We start from the raw sequence: 15,297 nt of genomic DNA, 5'->3' as shown, positions 1-15,297 counted from the left end.
AAGGTTTCAGGATTTGTTCCAGGTGTGGTAAGAAGCTGTGGGAATGCTATCAGCAGGGCTGGGGATGTGGGTGAGGCAATTTGGTTTACATCTTTAAAAGATCCCTCTGGTTGCCATGAGGTCAAGGGAAGAGGCAGGAAGCCCAGTTAGGCCACTGCAGCTACCCGGATGAGGGCACAGGGGCTCACACGAGGGTGGCAACAGTGGGTGTGGAGATTATGTGGCTTGCTGTGTATTTGGAGGTAGAGCCAATAGCTCTGGCTGACGAGGTGGGGGGTGTGAGGACACAAGATGAGTCCCAGATGGCTTCCAAACCGCTGGACTGACCATCCAGATGGTATCACTTACTGAAACAGGGAAGACTGGGAGAAGAACAGGCTTGGCCAATTCCGTTTGAAGGGGCTGGTAGTCTTCCAAGTAGAGCTATCCAGTAGGTATGGCAGGCGTCACATGTCCCAGATGCCTTACCCACTCAGTTTGACTCCTCACCTGGAAAATACGGTAATGGTCACTCGCCTGCATGCCTCACAGAGCTGTTTTAAGCATCAGATGTAACTGAGAGAACTTCATAGCTTGCAACATTTTACAAGAGCGAGCTTTTATTATGTCAGACAAGGAAACTGAGGCTCAGAGAAGTGACTTGACCAAGGCCATGCAGTCTGGAGCAGAGATTTGGCGTCTGCTGACACTATGCCCTGTGTTTCCCTCCCTCTCCTTGGCTGGCACTGCCTGGTCTGGCTGCTCAGTGAGGTGGGTTACACGTGGCAGTCCCATCTGTCCCTCCTCTCCCTCTTAGGAAGGGTTTTCTGCCATCAGCAGCTGCTTTAAAGCCACAGGCCATCCACACATTGACACCCAGAGTCACTGAGGCAGGGGGGATCCTCCCATGTCCTTGGTGTTTTAGGAAACTAGGGGTTAAGACTGGAAGGCAGCCTCACAAACTGCTTGGCCTGCATTTTGTTTTAAAATTTAGCTAGTGGTCAACAATTTTTTTTTTAAGTCAGGAGATTTCACATAAAACCTGGACTTCTGGCTTTTCTTGAAAAATTGGAAGATTTCCTGGTAACCACCCACCAGGAAAGTGGTCCTGGCCACCTCTTCAGGAGGGGTGTGCATCTTCAGTCCCCACAGCCCCCACCGTCCTCACTGTTCTCCAAGAGTGAGGTTGGCAACTCCTATTTATCATCACATGATGGCTCGATTTGCTCACTTACGTGACCTGCCTGGGCTCTGTAGGCATCCGAATTTGCAAGCCCCCATCTAAGGGACATTATTGAGTGGCTGAGTTGGCAGCTGGTGGGCTGGAGGTCCTGCCCCAGTCCCAAGGGTACCCAGGAATTCCATCGTGTCCCTTCTATGAGCATGAAGGCAAAAGCCTAGGCTAACCCACGTGGATCTGCCGGCAGCAGCACTGTTGGGGATTCTGACTCAGACGGCACTCTGCCTGGAGCCCGACACCGCTGCAGAAAGGAGGGGCTGGGGAAATTAATCTCTTAGCTTCCCTGTCTGATTTTGATCAGGTCCACCTGGATTTCTTTGAAGCCCTGGGCACTTGAAGGAGTTCTTATTTTCACAGCTGCAGAACTCAATGAGGAGTTTGCATTGAGAATGATTTCCATCCTCCTGAGACATCAAAAAGATAATTTCGTAATAAAACCTATGGGTCCCCCACCCACCATCCCCACGGCTGCCAATTCTGAGGTTAGTTCTTCATTGGAACCTTCAGTTCCCACTTAGGCAAATACTGCCCACCCCTCCCACAGGGGAGTCATAGCACAGGCCTTTACTTACACCGAGCTCATGAGTCTCTCAGCCCCAAACCAGGCAGCAAATGGACTCCAAATTGGAGCAGTTGGTGTGGTTTGATGAGGAAACTGAGTCACACATGTGGTCTTAGATTCACAAGGGTATGAGGACCTGGGTGCCCAGTGACCCTGGATAGGGCCCCAACCAGCTCTGACCATAGCCAGCGGGCTCCTGGCTGTCTGTGTTGGAATCCTGGCACTACCACCTACTGGTTGGACACCTTGGGCAAGCCATGTAATTTCCCTAAGCCTCAGCGTCCTCATCTGCACAATGGGGGGATAAGAATGGTTCTTACTTTGTAGGATTATTATAGAGATTAAATGAGTTAATGCCGATAAAATCTCACAGCAGGGTTTGATGTTGGCTATTGCTGTCATCATCTCTGAGCCCTCTACCTAGATAGAGCCTGTTGGCCAATCTAGGTCATGCTCACCTCCTGCTCACCACCTGTACCTTAACACTCACTCTCCCCAACACAGCCGTCTGCACCTTGACTCTCTAACTCACAGAATCATAGAACTTGCCCACTCCAGGTCTCTTCGGTCCACCTTGAACCACTTCGAACGGGAAGTACACTGTGTTGTTAGGTAGCCCATTTCAGATATTCCAGCTCTTTCTTCTAGCTGCCTTAGACGAGGGAGAGGACACTCCTCATGCCTCCCTCTCTGTTCACTTCTTCTTCTCTCGCTGGGGCTCAGCTGCCTTGTTGGTCTGCCTTTCCCCTGAGTAACTCTTTGGAACAGAGTTTCATGCTCAACAGGTGTTGGCATGTCCCAGGGGTTGCCCTGACTTCTTGGAGCAGAACAGATCTTGTTGGGCTCTGGAATTTATGGAAGAAGGGAGCAACTGGGTTTTTTGTTTTGTTTTGTTTTTTGCTTTTTTGGGTTTTTTTTTTTTTGAGACAGGGTGTCACTCTGTTGCCCAGACTAGAGTACAGTGGCATCATCATAACTCTTTGCAGCCTCAAACTCCTGGGGTCAAGCCATCCTCCTGCCTCAGCCTCCTGAGTAGCTGGGACTACAGGTGTGCACCACCAAGCCTGGCTAATTTTTAAACAAAAGTTTTTTTTTTTTTTAGAGATGGGGTCTTGCTATGTTGCCCAGGCTGGTCTTGAACTCCTGGCCTCAAGTAATCCTCCTGCCTTGGCCTCCCACAGTGCTAAGACTACAGAAATGAGTGTCTGGCCTCCTAAGTTACTCCCTCTCCTTAGTCTTTTCCATTCCTCTGCCTCTTCCCTTCCTCCTTCCTCAGTAGGTGGGCTCAAGTATCTCCTCTCCCAATAAACACTTAGGTGGTGTGAATTTTTTTCTTTTCCTCCTATATTCTTGTCCTTTTACCCCCAAGTAGGCAGGTGAGAGTTTTCTCTTAACACCATCCTTTGTAAACAGACGACTATTCCAATTCTCCTTCATGATGTTGCTTGTTCATGGGGATCTGGTTGTTCATAATGTAACAGAAATACATGGAATATGGCGCCATGTGCACAAGGGTCCATTCTGAGCTTTGGAGGCACTTTCTGTCTCCCGTGAACCTCAGTCTAACTCAGTTCCTGCGAGCACCTGTGGGAGCAGAGGCCCTGGCCCACCTTGCGCGGGTGATGGGCAAGCTTCCCCAGCACACAGACGTGCTTTTCTCACCGCCTTTGTGTCTTCTTTTGCAGAGTCCAACTTAGGTTTGGAAATCAGCATTCACTGTCCATGTCACACCTTTCAGCCCAATGGAGATATCCTGGAAAACATTCATGAGGTGATGGAAATCAAATTCAAAGGTAAAAAAATGAACATGTGTGGTAGGATGGGGGGGAGTTAATGGGACAGGCCAGAAGATGAGACCCCTACCAGACCCCAAGAAAAGGAGCTGTGCTCCACCATGGGAAAGGCAAACTATTTTGCACTTGAGCAATTTTGCTTTGCCCCAAAAGCAATGAGCTTGACTTCCAGCTCATAGCTCTAGAGGAGCATTAGCATCTGGAAGACAACATGATGCTGGCCAGAGCGGTGGGGTCACGTAGGCGAGCTGGTCATCCTCTCTGGGCCCTGTGAAATGGGGATGAGGATACAATTAAATAACGAATGTAAAACACGGTACCAGAAATGCTCAAACAAATAAGAGTTGTCTTCCTCTTCCCTAAAAGAAATTGACTTAGGTGGCCCTGAACATGAGTGCCCTGACTACTGAACTTTCCAGATGTTGCAGGGCCTGCCTGATCCTTGCCCAGGAGTCACCTGGATTTGGATGATTGGTTCGAGGCTCAGAGTGTGTGTCCACGGTGTTTGCATGGAGATGGTGAAGTAATTGGGAGTCATTCCTGGTTTTCCAGTATATTTCCAAGGAATTCAGCTTTGATGATCTGGAGTTGAGGAAAGTTCTCTTTTCCTTTCGTATTCCCAGTTTGGGTAACTAAGGGACGCCTGAGGTCAGAGGCTTGTCTGGGAAAAGGTGCAGCCCTCTCTTGGCTCTCTGTCTTAGGCAGTCCTCTTACCCTCATGGGCTCTATTTCAGAGCCTTTTTAAAATTTTTTAAAATTCTTTTTTATTTTTTGAGACAGAGTCTTGCTCTGTTGCCCACACTAGAGTGCCATGGCATCAGCCTAGCTCACAGCAACCTCAAACTGCTGGGCTCATGTGATCCTACTGCCTCAGCCTCCTGAGTAGCTGGGACTACTGGCGCGCACCACCATGCCCGGCTAATTTTTTTTTTTTCTATTTTTAGTAGAGACGGGGTCTTGCTCTTGCTCAGGCTGGTCTCGAACTCCCGAGCTCAAGCTCAAGCGATCCTCCCACCTTGGCCTCCCAGAGTGCTAGGATTACAGATGTGAGCCACTGACTGGCCCAGAGCCTTTTTTTTAAAAGCCAAGGATTTGACATCCTAATCACAGAACCTTAGAGCTCAGGAGACCTTCAGAATCCTTAGCTATAGGCTAGGTTAGGATAAAACCTTCCCACTTCAGCGAATACTTAATCTCATTCATAAAAATTCTCAGAAAAGGGAATTTGAGATCCAGGTCTCCTGTTTCTCTCACAGACCTAGTGCCCCCTTCTTGAGATCCAAGTCCCCCCTGTAGCTAAGTACATTAACTCCTCACATTCCTGTCCTAGGTGGAGGTGGACGGCAGCTGGCAGCTGTCCCTTGTGAAATCCAGCTCTGTTTAGTTGAGCTTCTCTGATTCGGTCCTCAGTCTTTCCCTTTCAGATGAAATCAGTTCAGATGAATTCAGGTTTCCTTTCCAGAGCTCGTTTGCTAAGCTATTTGTCATTTGCTTCATTATCTTGTCTGAATTTTATAGTGATAACACTTTAAAAACTGTAAGTGCAATGTGAATGTTATTCAGTTTTTTTTTAGAGACAGAGTCTTGCGCTGTTGCCCAGGCTGGAGTGCAGGGGTGTCGTCATAGCTCACGGCAGTCTCCTGGGCTCACGCGATGCTCCTGCCTCGGCCTCCCAGTAGAGTTTGTTTCTTTGGCTCCCCTTCAGGCTGTCTTAAATTGTGATACCTTAAATTATCAGTAGGACTTCTGCAGTATTTTGACCAATTCAAGTTGTAAGAGGAAACTCACACCCCAAGGTTCTAAGCCTAGAATCTAAACTGACAACCCAAAGGTATGTGTTAGGTACCCGCCTGGTGATGATGCTTCATGGACCTATGAAGATTCCCAGGGAGCATCTCAGGTAGGGCTTTCTGCCCCTTGGAAGATTTCCCCGCAGGAGTCCTGAGGGGATCGGAATGTGGGCCTCTTTCAGGGGTGTCCTTACGACGATGATAAGTTCTTTCTGTGCTGGTTCCCCTCCGCCCCCAGTCTTCCCTTCCTGCAGCTGGACGTTGGAATGAAGCCGGACTTGCCCCTGACGCCTTCCTCATGGACTGCGCCGCCCTCCTGCTGGGCAGTGATAGGAGGGGATGAGGAGCCTCCGAGGGCTCTGCTTCCCTTAGGAGGTTGTCGCCTTCCTTCCCTTCTGCAGGTGTGGACAACGAGGACGATCATGGCCGTGGAGACCTGGGACGCCTCAAGAAGCAGAAGGACCACCACAGCCCTCATCTCATCCTGATGATGATCCCCCCGCACCGGCTCGACGGCCCGGGCCAGGGGGGTCAGAGGAAGAAGCGGGCCCTGGACACCAACTACTGCTTCCGGTGAGCCTGGGCCCCCCAGGAACCGTTAGCTACCTGTATCTGCTGTGGGTCAGGCCCCAGACCTGAGCCACACTCAACAGAAGGTCCCTGATGCTATTCACAAACATCTCCAGGAAGGAAGATTGAAAATCTTACAGATCTCTTTCTGTTTCCCTGGGAGGCCCACTGTTTTCCTGCAGCCCAGCCCTGGACGGGCTTGGATGAAATGAATGAGGAAAACTCTGTGAGCAGGAGAGTGTTGCTCAAATAGTTTGGATTGGAGATGCTTGGCTGAATCTTTCCATGGTTTTCATGTTTTATGGACTTGTAGGGTGTGTGTGTGTGTGTGTGTGTGTGTGTGTGTGTGTGTGAGAGAGAGAGAGAGAGAGAGAGAGAGAGAGAGAGAGAGAGAGAAAGAGAGAGAAATTAATGCAGGACTTTTCACTAAAGAAGTGCTCAGTTCGCTGTGAAGGGTCCCAGGATGCTACCAGATGGGGGAAAAGAGTACAGTTTCCATTTGCAGGGGAAATCTGAGCTAGAGAACTTAACTAACCCAGAAATAATTGGGTAGGCATGATACAGGGATAGAAAAGACACAGTTTCCTCCCTTATTTAGGAGCAATTTCAGTGCTCATGTATAAGGGAGAGGATGATAAAGCATTTGTACCAATGACTAAAAGGTAGAAATGATCACATCCCTGAGAGGCTTTGAAGGATTAAGCGCTTTTAAGAACTGGGAGCAAGGAGTTCATCCGTGGACACGGGCTTCAGAAGGGTGTGGGATTTGAGCAGAGGCTCCGAGGATGAGTGAGGTTTGGGATGTGGAGCTCCAGGAGGAGAAGCGCTTTGGGTAAAGGAAGGAGCACGTGCGGGTCACTGTGGCCGGGAGGACGCCTGAATGGAGCTGGGGAGAATGAACTGGGAAGTCTTCAATCTGGACACCATGTCCTATGAGGACTAAACCGGGGATGTCGAGCTTAGGGGGTGGAAGGTGCAGGAGAGGCAGTGTCGCCGCCGCCCGCTGTCTGCAGGCTGGCGGGGCGATTTGTTCTGTGTCTGTCAGTTAGGAATGAATGCTCTTGGCTGCACGTGACACTGTCTTAAACCGCGGGGGATTTCTGGTTCACACGAGGCCTGTAGCAGCATGCTCAGGGTTGGTTGGCTGCTTAATTATACCACTGAGGTCATAGGCTTTCTCGCTCTCCAGCCTGACATGCTTAGTATGTTGGCTTTTGGTCACAAGTGATGGCAAGAGCTCCAGGTGTCTTGCCCATGTTTAAAACAAGAAGAAGGGGTGAGGAGAAGAGCCAGCAGCTTTCTTCTTCCATCTGTTACTTTTATAAGTGATCAAAATAGCTTTGCCAGAGCTTGCCCACACCGCCTGCATAGTGCTGTTTATCTTATTGGTCATTTATTATTGGGTCACCCCTACCTGCAAGGGAAGCCAAGGGCATGAATATCTGGTGTTCCAGACCCTGTCATGGGAAGTAGCAAGGGAGAAGGGCGTTAGAAATGGTTGCTGAGTAGATAACCAATAGTGTCTGCTGTGGTTCACCCACAAGAAGCCAGATTTTAGCCAGTAGCTGCCTTTGTAAGTAGCAAGTTACAAGCTCAGCAGATCTTGAAACAGAAGCTAGATGCCTACTTGGCAAAGCGTATTGCCAAATGGATTTCTGCAGGCAACAGAATTGAAGAGGCCTGATAATCCCATTTGGGTGATCTGGGAATCATGGTTCTAATAAGAGGATATGCCTTGCTTGGTTAAATGGCCTCTAGATTCAGTCTAAGCAGTCATCTACGGTGGTACACAAGCTGCATAAGCTTTGAGTTTCTTTCTGGTTGGGTGCACATTAGGAACCAACCTCAAGAGAGCCGAGCTGGCTGATAACAGTAGTGCTGTGTGTGTGGCACTTTGTCTCTGTTTTGATTTGTGATGTGAAAGGGGGCAGGGCCACCTTTGCCTCTTTGCTCTTCCTCCTGCAGCATCTGTATCCGCTTACTGCATCCCTGGGATCCTGGTCTTCACTGTAGGAAAACGCCTTTCTGGTTTCTTCAGCCCCCTGCCCTTGAACATGGGATTCCATTAATTACAGCCACCTCCTATGCTGGCATAGAAGGACTCCAAGGGGAAATATGAGGGCCTTTGTCAAGTTTCTTTTATTGGTGGTGTCCTTTTTAAGTTGATTTTCTATAAATGTTTTCATTGTAGCAACTTGGAGGAGAACTGCTGTGTGCGCCCCCTCTACATTGACTTCCGGCAGGATCTGGGCTGGAAATGGGTCCATGAACCTAAGGGCTACTACGCCAACTTCTGCTCAGGCCCTTGCCCATACCTCCGCAGCGCGGACACAACCCACAGCACGGTAGGCAGCCGGGCTCATGCCATCTGGGGTGACGGGGCAGAGCCGACCAGGCCACTGGTTAAAAAGAACGCCACGAAGGACCGAATGGTGAATGAGCAAATGATGTTCTGGGGTGCATAAAATCCCTCTCATAAAGGTTCAGATCTTGGCACCCTGATGCATTTCTACTTGGTCACATTCTGCCCTTTTAAAGTCCTACCATGGTTTCAAGCAGATTTTTAATTTGCTTTGTCTAAAGATTTTTGTACCATGGAAACTAATTATCATATACCAGCCTGTATGTCAGAGATGTGTGCACATGGTTGGCAAGGAACGTTGGGGTAGAAAGGCTTCTCCCATTAGTTAAAGAACTCTGATCATTCCAGCCTCTCGAATGTAGAAAACTTATCCTGAAAGACAATGAAAAGCTTGTAGAAGCAGCTAATACGAAACACTGGAAAAATGTTTCATGAAACACTTTCATGAAAGTGAGAGAGAAGAGAGTCCACAACCTCTGAAAGTAGCTTGTCTTTCCCTCAAGGGGAATCAAAAATAGGGCAGTAATTTGTGAAGCATGTTTCCTTGTACTCATTATTACTGCATCCTGTCTGGGGCCCTGCACCCTGGCACTCACTAAATGGCCCAAGGCAATGTTGAGAACATTTCTCACCAAAGTGATCAGTTACAGCTAGGAAGACCAATATAGGAGTTGTTTTCTTAACAGCCAGGAGAATTTCATTATCAATTTAAAGCTCCCCAATAACTGTGACATGTTTCAACTGATAACCCTCAAACAAGTGCAGATGTTCTGCATTCTGTCATTGTGGATGAATAGTAACTCGTCACTCAACCAAACTGTGTTCCAACAGTTCCTCTTAAATAGCATCAGTGGCCATTCTACCACTTGCTAAGTCTCTAGGGCAGCCCCTAGAACTTGTAGCATTCTTGGGCTCCAGGCCTGAGGCTTGGCTTTCCGACCTCTAAATAAACGATCTGTCCCTCCCCAGGTGCTGGGACTGTACAACACCCTGAACCCTGAAGCATCTGCCTCGCCTTGCTGCGTGCCCCAGGACTTGGAGCCCCTGACCATCCTGTACTATGTCGGGAGGACCCCTAAGGTGGAACAGCTCTCCAACATGGTGGTGAAGTCTTGTAAGTGTAGCTGAGACCCGCCCGCGACAGAGAGAGAGGAGAGAGAACTGCCGTGCCTGACTGCCCGCTCCTCGGGAAACAAAAGCAACAGACCTCACCTAGAGGCCCGGAGCCCACAACCTGCGGCTCCAGGCAAATGGCTGAGATGGAGGTTTCCTTCTGGAACATTTCTCTTTCTTGCTGGCTCTGAGAATCACTGTGGTAAAGAAAGTGTGTGTTGGGTTAGGGGAAGGCCGAACTCTTCAGAACACAGATTTTCTGTGATGAGACAGAGGTGGTGGGGATAGAGGAAGGGGGATGGCAAGTCGATGTGTCGTGTGGCGATGGGATTTGGGCTACCCTGGGGAGGAGGAAGGGCAGAGAATGGCCGGGTCGGGGCCAGACTGGAAGACACTTCGATCTGAGGTCAGATTTGCACATTGCTGTACCACGTTTGCTCTAGGGAATCTGGATTATGTTATACAAAGCAAGCATTTTTTTTTTCCAGAAAGGTTACCAAGATAAAGTCCCAGAATTGTATCTCGTGCTACCTGCAATTACGGGCAAATCTTGTTATTTTTGCAAATTGTCCTCTCTACATCAATTAGCAGTATGGGTCACCACAGGGAGAAAATCCAGGTAATGTGGTTCACTGGCCATCAACTATACTAGGCCTTATGGATATGCTGAACTCAGAAGCAAAGAGTGAGAATTAACCCCCTCCTGTCTGCCCTCTGGGTCCCTCCTCTCGCCTTCTTCCTGGATCTTATTTCCCCTGGACATTTGGCTAGACGCCTTCCGGGTCAGGGTGCACATGTCTGGATTGTGGGTCCATGCAGCCTCGGGGCATTATGTGTTCTCCCTCCCCCCGAGACCCTGTGTTCATGTGGTGTTCCTGGAAGCAGGTGCTACAATACGTGAGGCATCCGGGGAAGCTGCACGTATGCCACGCAAGACTTGGCCCAGATGCACAGACTGAGGGATGAAGACAAATACAAATATTACTCTCAAAATCTTTGTATAAATAAATATTTTTGGGGAATCTTGGATGATTTCATCTTCTGGAAGATTGTTTCTAGAACAGTAAAAGCCTTATTCTAAGGTGTACGTCTGACTGGATAAATATCCTTAATTACCCTTTTCTTAATCCCATGTCCACGTGTACTCATCAGAGACACCTGGGACGTGGGGCAGAGAATCTCTCAGTCGTCACATATGTTGTTTGGAGTGAATGTCCTACCCAGAGGGCGCACTGCTGACTTCTGCCGTCTGAGAAGGCTGTGCTCGTGCCCCCTCCCTTCTCGCAGGGTACATTATTCTCAGACACACAGAAGCAGCGGCTCCGATTTGCAGGAGTATATGAATTTAATCTCCGGATAACGTGGCCATAATCCCTTGGTGTGAACTCTTGCATTGGAAATGTGGTTTGTACATTAACTATAAATTAGCAACAGCACACCATTTTTGAAAATCTCATCCCACCTCCTGTATCAATGGAGAATTAGAGAAATGGTGGCAAATGGCCTAAGAATATGAGGCTAATTCTATTATCAGGTTAAGCCTAACAGAGCTAACCAGGAACCCCTTTCCAGACTGTGTGTCTCTTATCAGGGATTTGGGAGCGGGTAAGAAAAACACAGTCCCATAGTTCTCTTGTGAGCCCATGATCCCAGAGCAATGCAGAATTCCACTGGGGTATGAAGTCCACCCAGGGCCATCTGTAATGAGTGAGCACAGAGCAAGGGGCCGCTTAGCAGCTCCTGAGAGACGTGCCCTGCTAGTGAGGGCACTTTACCATTGGTAAAAAAAAAGTCTATCTGAAGGTAAAATTTACAGGCTGAAGGATGTGTATGGTGTGTTCGTGCCTGTGTGTGTGTGCGCGTGCACGCACGCATGTATAGGTATGTGCGTACCTTATTCTTCTGGTGTTCTCCAAGTCTCCAAGACTCTTCTGAGTTTGGTCAGCAATGCCCAGCCCACGCTAAGGGCTTCTTGCTCAGTGTTCATCCGTGCGGCACCCATTTACCTCTACTGTCCTTTAGCAGCTACGTCCTTGTTCTGAAATCCTGGCTGGTGGGATCGTGCTCCGTCTTGCCCTCAGAGGCACTGGGCATAGACAGGGATGCAGAACGCTTGGCATGTCAGCCTGGCTGTTTCTCTCCCTGGGTCAGAGTCTATCGCTTGTGGCAGCCATTCTCAAATTGCACTGGGCATGAGAATCACCCTTTAAAATGTATGATTTTAGGCCGGGTGTGCGGTGGCTCACGCCTGTAATCCTAGCACTCTGGGAGGCCGAGGTGGGCGGATTGTTTGAGCTCAGGAGTTCGAAAGCAGCCTGAGCAAGAGCGAGACCCCGTCTCTACTAAAAATAGAAAGAAATTAATCGGACAACTAAAAATATATGGAAAAAATTAGCCGGGCATTGTGGCGCATGCCTGTAGTCCCAGCTACTCAGGAGGCTGAGGCAGGAGGATTGCTTGAGCCCAGGAGTTTGAGGTTGCTGTGAGCTAGGCTGATACCACGGCACTCTAGCCCGGGCAACACAGTGAGACTCTGTCTCAAAAAAAAAAAAAAAAAAGTAAGATTTTAGGCTGCAGCTCTAGAGATAACTTTAGGATTGGGGTGCAGTCCAGGTTGCCTAATAACTAACTACATTTTGAGAAGCACTGCATTATATCTGGTATCACCAGCTCCTACATGAGGCTTCAATAAGGAAGAGGGAAATAATTTTTCTGGCCCTAGCCTAAACCTCCCTTTTATCTAATTTCACTAAAACATTGACCTGTGGTTCATCCTAATGAACCAAGGCAACTAGATGTGTTTCCTGAAGCATCCCAAAGAAAACAGAACACACTGTGATTCCAAATGTTTTTATGTCAGAGCTCTACTCTTCGGTGAAGCAGCAGATATGAATATGGACAGGGGTCTGGAGTCCAGCCTTCCCATTCCACACCAGTGACAGGCACCACAGAAATTTGAACCATTGTCTGTCCATCTTCAAAAATACATACTTGTTTTTGGGGAGAGTAAAGAGTGACACTGGAAATGTCACCTCTGTTGGGAGGAGAGCTCACATGATCTGTCTGGTTTATTGCCAAGAAAAGTCCAGTACAAGTAAAAATGACTTGAAAGTTCTTGGATACATGAAGGGAGAGATCTGGAGTCTTAGCGCCTGATCAGCACATGGTGAAAGCAGTAAGAAATTAGCTGGAGGATTTCATTTTGATTGGTTACCTAGAGCAATTCTAAGCACTATTGTTGGTCTGAAAGTTCTTTCACTGGGCTCATACCCTCTTATCCTTTTTCATAAGATTCATGTGGAATGAGGAATTCTAATGTGTCTCCTAATTAACTCACAACCAAGTAAGTACACAGTTAAGATGGTCCTCAAACTACTATCTAGAAAAGTCTTAGGAACATCTGGAATACATTCTCGCTTCTCTCCTGCAACCAATAGACCTCATCCTTCACAAGAAAACAGAATGCTTCAATGTGCCCAAACCTTTGTTTGCATTCACTAAGAAGGCAACAAAGTCCTTTTTCTGCCTTTTTGGGTGTCATTTTTCTCTTGGGATTTCAATGCTGAGTTTACAGGACCTTGTAGAAGCCTCAGACTCTGGATTCTCCCCCAGTAACTCCCTAGGGCAGCTAAGTGAATCCTTCAGTGGGCTCTGCGGCCCGACTTACAACCTTTTCTCCAGCAGAAGCCAGAGCGAGGACCTAGGAAAGGTGAGCACGCAGGAGAGCTGAGGGTCCAGGGGAGCGCGTGGGGCTGTGCTGCATCGCTCAGATGCTGCTGGGTGAGCAGTGTGCAGATGGTGCAGAGTCACTTGCTGCTGGAGGACCGCACTGTGGGCGAGCCTGCCTGCTGAGGGCTGGAATGGAGATGGAAAGGAACGCACACACCGGCTTCCCAGGTGCAGGCGCTGCCCTCGGCCCCACCGTCTGCTAAAACAAAATGTAAAAACATGTCTTTATAGCTCCTATTTCTAAAATGAAGTTTAAAAAATTGCCCAGCAATAAAGTAAAATGAAAAGTTGGTTCCACTTCAGTCTTGTTTGTGAATACTGATTTTTTGGGAAATTAGTAAATGGAAAAAAAGAAAATAGAAATAGAATTACTTTATTAATCTTAGAAATCAGTAATTTGAAAGGGTACCTTTACCCTGGCTCATGTTAGCAGTAGCACACCGACTGGTCTCCTCTCTCTGGGAGACTTGTGATGTATGCTCTTCCCTCCCCCCAGACCCTCTTAAAAGGGAAGAGCAACTTTGGTAGATAATGATGCTGGGATTTCAAGCTTGTACAAAGACAATATTGCTGAATACTGCAATCTGGAAAAGAAGAGGAAGCAAAATGCAAATAGCCAAAGAGCCTCTTTTATATCATCTCTGTGCAGTAGCAGGAAAGGGACAGAGAAGACCTAGGCAGGTTGGGGGTGGGGTGAAGGGAAGGTAAAAGATACACGTGTGCTCTGATGGGTTAATAACGCAGCAGCTGAATGTCCCCACTTCCGAGTTCCATCAAAAGCCAAAGGATCTATTTTCCTGTTGTACCAGTAAAAGTCTGGATTGGCTGATTGGCAACCATCTCCTGCCACTTCTGCTTGAAGGCTTTGGGGACTCTGAGGCAGCAAAAACATACTACGAACCCCCGTGCAGTGCTGGTGGATGCTTCACCCTCAGTCACGCATCCAGCAGTGGCGAATAGGTTCTTCCTCCATGTGTTTGTGGTTCATCTTTTAGTGTGAGCAGGATCTGAAAAAGAGAAAGTCAACCACTAAGTGACTAAACTGAGAGCGTGTGGTTTTACTTACAGCACTGTCTGGTGTTTTAAACATCACTGAAGAATAAAGAACTGGTGGCCCAAATAAATGAGGTTCACCTCCAAGTACAAAGCTCTTAATGTTACCCACTTTTGTTAGAAACCTTTCTAAAACACTCCTGTTCTACTGCTGCTTTTTTTGTGTAGTTCTCTTAGTTTCCTTTTTTCTTTTTCTTGGATAAAAACATTTTATCTCTTTCGCTTCTCAAATAGAAGATGCTAAATATGTTCATCTTTTCTAGAAACTCAGGGTCAGCATTATCAGCATTTTTAAATCGCAAGGAAAAACTGTTCATTGTATGCTTCTGAGTTTTCCTAAATCTTCCCTCAATGTCAGGTTGTCAGATGATACTTTGCCTTCTGCCCAACCCTTGTATCCCCAGAGTGTATACCTACATACCCACCACCCAAGTTAAGGAAAGGAACATTACCCTGAATGCCTGGTAGACCCTCCCGATTCTTTCCCATTCTCACTATCCTGAATTTTGCATTTATCCTTCTCTTGTTTGCTTTTTAAAAATGGGTGTATTACATATACCCCTAAATAATACATTGTTTAGTTTTATGTGGTTTTGAATGTTATAGTGCTCCCGTGAGTTTCTTTAGGAATGCACTCAGGAGGGGAACTGCTGGGTGGGAAGTGCTTGCATCTTCAACTCTCCAGTGCCATCTTACCTTGCACAGTGGCTGCACAATTCGCACTCCTCTGGCAGTGGAGGAACTGCCCCTGCTTCTCCACATCCTCTATGTGGGGAGAAGTGGTATTGCCTGAGTTTAACATTTTTTTGCGCATACAATGGTATCCCACTGTGGTTTTAATTAGCATTTTTCCAATTAGGAATGAGGTTGAGCATCTTTTGCAGTATCTGTTGTGCATACATGTTTCTTCTTCTGTGAAATGCGTGGAATGCCTTTGCTTACTTTCCTGTTGAGCTGTTTATTGATTTTTTAAAAACAGTTTTATTGAGATATAATTCACACATCATACAATTCACTCCTTTAATATGTACAATTCAATGGCTTTTAGTATATTCAGAGTTGTGCATCCACCACCACCACAATCAATTTTAACTTTTTTTTTTTTT

The 15,297-nt window shown here is 47.6% G+C and overlaps 2 protein-coding genes across 3 annotated transcripts in view; one reads left to right on the top strand and one right to left on the bottom strand.

The window, feature by feature from the left end:
- Positions 1-10,496, top strand: part of TGFB3 (transforming growth factor, beta 3) — a 24,602-nt gene extending 14,106 nt beyond the window's left edge. For both annotated transcript variants that reach the window (XM_012656298.1, XM_012656297.1), the window contains exons 5-8: positions 3,467-3,574; positions 5,766-5,937; positions 8,126-8,279; positions 9,266-10,496. In XM_012656298.1, the coding sequence (XP_012511752.1) occupies positions 3,467-3,574; positions 5,766-5,937; positions 8,126-8,279; positions 9,266-9,424 (593 nt within the window). In that variant the 3' untranslated portion in view covers positions 9,425-10,496. The remainder of the gene's footprint in view (positions 1-3,466; positions 3,575-5,765; positions 5,938-8,125; positions 8,280-9,265) is intronic.
- Positions 10,497-13,498: 3,002 nt separating this feature from the next.
- TTLL5 (tubulin tyrosine ligase-like family member 5) overlaps positions 13,499-15,297 on the bottom strand; it is a 320,186-nt gene continuing 318,387 nt past the window's right edge. Inside the window, exon 31 of the mRNA XM_012656057.1 lies at positions 13,499-14,145. Coding sequence (XP_012511511.1) covers positions 14,123-14,145 — 23 coding nt within the window. The 3' untranslated portion in view covers positions 13,499-14,122. The remainder of the gene's footprint in view (positions 14,146-15,297) is intronic.

The sequence above is a fragment of the Propithecus coquereli genome, unplaced genomic scaffold, assembly GCF_000956105.1.
Source record: "Propithecus coquereli isolate 6110/MARCELLA unplaced genomic scaffold, Pcoq_1.0 Scaffold5, whole genome shotgun sequence".
Taxonomy (NCBI): domain Eukaryota; kingdom Metazoa; phylum Chordata; class Mammalia; order Primates; family Indriidae; genus Propithecus; species Propithecus coquereli.
This window is presented reverse-complemented; position numbering and strand designations above follow the sequence as displayed.